General features: G+C 38.0%; 1 protein-coding gene across 1 annotated transcript in view; it reads left to right on the forward strand.

The window, feature by feature from the left end:
- The first annotated feature begins 163 nt into the window (after window positions 1-163).
- LOC137997604 (uncharacterized) overlaps window positions 164-5,000 on the forward strand; it is a 19,651-nt gene continuing 14,814 nt past the window's right edge. Inside the window, exons 1-4 of the mRNA XM_068843681.1 lie at window positions 164-478; window positions 3,194-3,376; window positions 4,086-4,241; window positions 4,891-5,000. The exon at window positions 4,891-5,000 is cut by the window's right edge and continues 168 nt beyond it. Coding sequence (XP_068699782.1) covers window positions 239-478; window positions 3,194-3,376; window positions 4,086-4,241; window positions 4,891-5,000 — 689 coding nt within the window. The 5' untranslated portion in view covers window positions 164-238. The remainder of the gene's footprint in view (window positions 479-3,193; window positions 3,377-4,085; window positions 4,242-4,890) is intronic.

A 5,000-nucleotide genomic window follows, 5' to 3' on the forward strand; every position in this document is an offset into this window, starting at 1 on the left:
TGAGGTTTTCTCCTAAACATACATTAATCTATTTTAATTTTTTTGCAGGGGTATCGCTGGCGTTATTTGTTTCCGCTTCGTTTTGAAGAAGTCCTCATGTCAAGTGATCAAGATACAAATTCTCAGTGCTGAAAAAGATTGATGACTTCTTTCCCGCTCGGAAACTTGTGAATGAATGAAAACAGACTAGGAAAGTGACTTGAATACGTTGCATCTGAAAGCCTTGGATTTCGGCGAAATGGATAAATCTGATGCCGAAGAACTAGGAAAAGTTAAAAACCTCCTGAGGGACATTCAACTCGATCAGTTTTACCGACAGATTCACGGGAAATTACACATCAGTCGTCTTTCACATTTTGAGTACGTCACGGAAAAGGATCTTGATGACTTGGGTATGGCGAAACCAGAACAACGAAGACTCTTTGAAGCTTTGAAGAAAGCAAAGAAGAAACCCCTTTTCAGCAGCTTTAGACGAAAGGTAGGAGAGACAATTTACTAGCTGAGTCATGTCTCATTGTGGGCGTGTTTGGTTATGCGTTCAATGCGATGAATTTATGTGTTATATTTCATTTTAGTTTGCTTCATTTCATATTTTTTTTTTTTCGATTTTTGTATGCTTCGAAAATGAAATTGTTTGACACTTGTCACTTGAATCCTGCGTTGACAGCTTGGATGTCAAAATTCTCTGTCAGAAATTTGCCTATCGAATTGTAATGATTCAGTCGATTTGGCCACGTTTCTAAATTTCACACCTTTTATTTAATGGGTACGATTATTGAAAAAAAATTAAAAAAAAAAGGGAAGACCATGCATAGACAGCTGAGACGGTGAAAAGAAACGAGTTTGTCGATATGTCGTTTTTGTTCGCCTCAAGCACACTTCTCGTCGCACGTGCATTGATTACGCTAAAGCCTTATAATATCGCGTTACTATGACGCGGAAGTTTTCAGCTGTAGCCACGATATTTTTTCGACATGTCTGAGAATGAGTCCCGCTTTTTAAAAAGTATTATGATTGTTATTGCATTTGATTGTTGACAGTTATTACATCTATGCGTTAAATTTCATTTTGCACACAACTAGTGCGCTATAAAGGAAGAACTTAATTAAAGAAGTGTCCTTAAGTTTATATTAAACAATCGAAGTTTTTTTCAACAAACCACTACACCACTAAATTACAACCGTTCTCGGAAATTGCCGACCGTGTTATTTTGCTTTCGCTCTATATGTTCAACTGTGCCTTGTGTACTAAATGAAATAAAAAAAGAGAATTATTTAATGTTACCCATGGGATCAAAAAGCGCTCCTAACAGACGAAATTGACATTGTTGGATGTATCCAGGAACTCTGACCATTCATGTGTAACAGAACTCAAACACCATAAATGTGCGATGGGAAATGATTTCTTTTCTGGGGGCGTTAGAAGCACAGTCTATGGGGAATACACTTTTTATTCCCAATGTCTCTTTTAGGATTAAATGAAATCATGAGATGAATAAAGAGTATTCCCTTAATTCCAAAAGGGGCCTAAAAAAAGTATTATGTACACTGTATGTTTATCCCTTGGAGGATCTAGCAATGTTGATGAATTGTTTTGTTTGTTATGGTATGGAGGGTCTTTTGAAAACCCTCATCTTTTCAAAGTTGATATATTGTTAAGTTAATGCTTGCTCAAGGAATTTATATGCATGCCTCATCTTCATCTTAAGACAACAACTATTCTTTTTGCCATCACCTTCTGTCTACACTCATTTTACAACTCTTTAAAGCGGTGGTTACATTAGTTGTATCAGAGGAAAATCAAACAGATGTTGAAATCTTAGAGGATTTCACATAATTTTGAGACTTGAATTTAGCTATTTTTTAAAAGAAAGCTTAAAGAATTGGTCCCTAATTTATGTGGAAGTAAAATGGATATTTTGGAACATAGAATTTGACAATTTTATCATCTATAAGAGTACAGGCAGATAAAATTGTAATTTATGCAAAAATCCGTGTAACTCTCAAAATGTTGGCGCGTGATTTCTACAGCCACTTTGACGATGTTGTGATTTAATTTATTATCAATAAAGCTCAGGCCAAACTATCGAACAAAGTTGGATTCAACGCTTGAACGTTGCTCGATCCAACGTTGTTTGACCATTTGGCCACCCATTTTTTGCTCAATCAAGTGTTGGATGGAGTTTTCTTTTGATCAAACATTGCGACCAACAATTCCGTTTGACGCAACAATGTTGCAGACTGTGTTTTGCCGCTCTTCCAACAAAGTTGTGTCCTGAATTGAGTCACGTTTGCGCTGCTAGCCATGAATGGCTATTTTATTTTCAAACTTAGGCTTCTACATGTAGCATTATTTGCAACAATGATGGCAGACAAGGATCAACAGCCAGAAACCTTGATCATCGAGTATGAAGCAAGGCCATGTCTTTGGGACAGTTTTATTCCCCATAATCACTATCACTCAGACTGTAATGTGAATTTCTGGTTCAATAGTGTTTACAATTTCTGTAAATTGATCTGAGCTCACTCTCACCATCTCCTACATGTACATGTATGCGGGGATGTACATGTATCTTGCAGTGAACATACCCTTTTCTACACATTCTCTTAACCAATTTTTGGTTTTCCTCGTTTGAATGGACCATTTCCCATCCTCAAACAGCTCCAGTAGCACAAACACTACGAGCCGTTTTTGTTTCAGTGTTAGCGCGGTACTTATAAATTTAGCGCTAACTTGAACTTGAGTGTTTCATCAAGCAATGTTGGATAGTGTTTTGCCACTACCTCAAGATTTACATCCAACTTTGTTCGATAGTTTGGCCAAGGCTTAATTAAGAGGACAGCCTGTGAAGGACTCCATGAAAGAAAGAAATGCAGTGCTGGAAATAATTTTTCTTTATTCACAGGACATACACCTGTATGTCCTTTCAAATCTTCCTTTTGGACGGACGTTTGACAAATTGGACCGGACATAATTTTTAAAATTTGGTCAGACAATGTCCGATGACTGACTGTTATTTCCAGCACTGGAAATGTATATAGTGCAGGTTATAGATGAATTGGAGAAGTGCAAGGATCCTAGCATTCTTACCATGGGACTACAAGCCTTGCCTTCCCTCCCCCCTTCCCTCTCAACATTGGTGAATATGGAAAAAATAGATAACGGTATATTTCTTTTATATTCACCCTTACAGAAAACAAAGAAAGCAGACTCCCACATTGAAGCTCTTGTAGAGCACATGAGTTGTTATGGTGTTGCGGGGGATACCTTGACTTGTCTTATCAGTGAACAGTCACTCACGTTTTATGAAATGCTTGGGAACGGTGCCTTTGGTTATGTTAGGAGAGGAAAGTGGGCCAAAGACTCGCGCAAGAAGGTGAGTAGTTTATAGATGTGAAGTTGTAGTGACAGTTACAACTTTATTAGTCTTGGAATAGACCATTTTACCGTTGTTTGCTCAGCAACCTAGCCTATAAAAAATGGCTACGAGGCTGCCAGTGATCTTGTGTTGAAACAGCCCCTGCTGCTTTTAAATTATGTTGTTGTAATTCTAATTAGTCCATATTAACATTGCAAAAGCACAAAGGTTTGTATCAAAACAGGGTCACCAGCAGCCTCGCTTTCATTCGTAGTCCAGGTAACTTAGCTACAACTGTAAAATAGTCCATCGGCAAGACAGCTTTTAAAAGGTCTCTTCATTTAACAAACATGCCTTTTTTGTATGTGTAACAGAGAGTGACATTGCAGGGAATTAAAAAAAAAAATGGAAAATTATAATTATCTGTTAAGGATCCAAAAGCATTAATTTTGACTTTGGGGGCACTTGAAACAGGATTTATTGGTATGAGGCTATGAAGCTTATGCAAGGGTGTGGTGATTCTTTTTTTTTCAAAATTAAGTATTAAGTTTTTGTACCAATATTTGTAAATCATTTTGGAGACTGAAATACGCAACTTTGTAACAACATTTTAGAAAGAATGGTTAAAATTTATTTCATCAATAGTATTACTAACAGAACTGCTTCCATTGCAAATCATGGTACATTGTACATGCTTGTATATTCTTCCCTTATTTTCTGCTTGCAGCTTAATGTGGCTGTTAAGTGCCTGAAAGCTTGGAATGACCAGGCCTTTCAACAAATGCAGATGGAGTTTATCAAAGAAGCTAATGCAATGAGCTTGTTGGATCATCCACACATAATTAGACTCCATGGCATTGTGCTCTCTGTCCCTATGATGTTGGTAAGTTGCTACATAATGGTTTGTAATTGGTTGTCTTAAAAGCGATTACTGATTTTTGTTTGGGACTTACAGTGTAGAGTGCAGTCCACTTTCAGGCATTCTCCTTGTGGTTTGTCATTTTTCTTTGTTTAGTGAAAAAAAAAAATGTCAAGGAACACCTTTGGTTGGGACATTTCAGTGAGTGATTAACCCATTGACCCCTGGGAGTGAGACTTAACCGATTTTAGTCTGTCTAACGCCAGACAATTTTACTAATGGACGGGGGCATCCTACAGCTTTAGGGTGTTTGAGGTGTCAATTAAAGCAGCAGAGAATTCAATGAGGACTGGAAAATTGATGGGGATCATGTCTTTGATTACAGCAGTTTTGTTCTGTTTCCTCAGAAGCAAAAATTTAAAAGGCCTGCTTGATGTATTCAGTGGTTCTTAATGGGGACATAGTCAGTGAGTGATTAACCCATTGACTCCCAGGGGTTCCCCATTGACGAGTAAAATCGTCTGGCATTAGACAGAGTAAAAAGTCTGGCCGGTTTCGGCCGGTTTTGATGTCAAAGGGTTAACCCTTTGACGTCCAAATGGGCCTAAACCAGCCAGCCCCTGGGATTCAATGGGTTAAATATGCAATCCTTAACTTTTTTTCTCCCTCCCAGGTCACAGAACTAGCACCACTGGGATGTCTGCTTGCTAGACTAAGAGATGAACCTCACAACTTTGCCGTAAGTGGTCTGAGTGAATTTGCGGTTCAGATTGCATCAGGGAT

The sequence above is a fragment of the Montipora foliosa genome, chromosome 3, assembly GCF_036669935.1.
Source record: "Montipora foliosa isolate CH-2021 chromosome 3, ASM3666993v2, whole genome shotgun sequence".
In the NCBI taxonomy this organism is placed as follows: Eukaryota; Metazoa; Cnidaria; class Anthozoa; order Scleractinia; family Acroporidae; genus Montipora; species Montipora foliosa.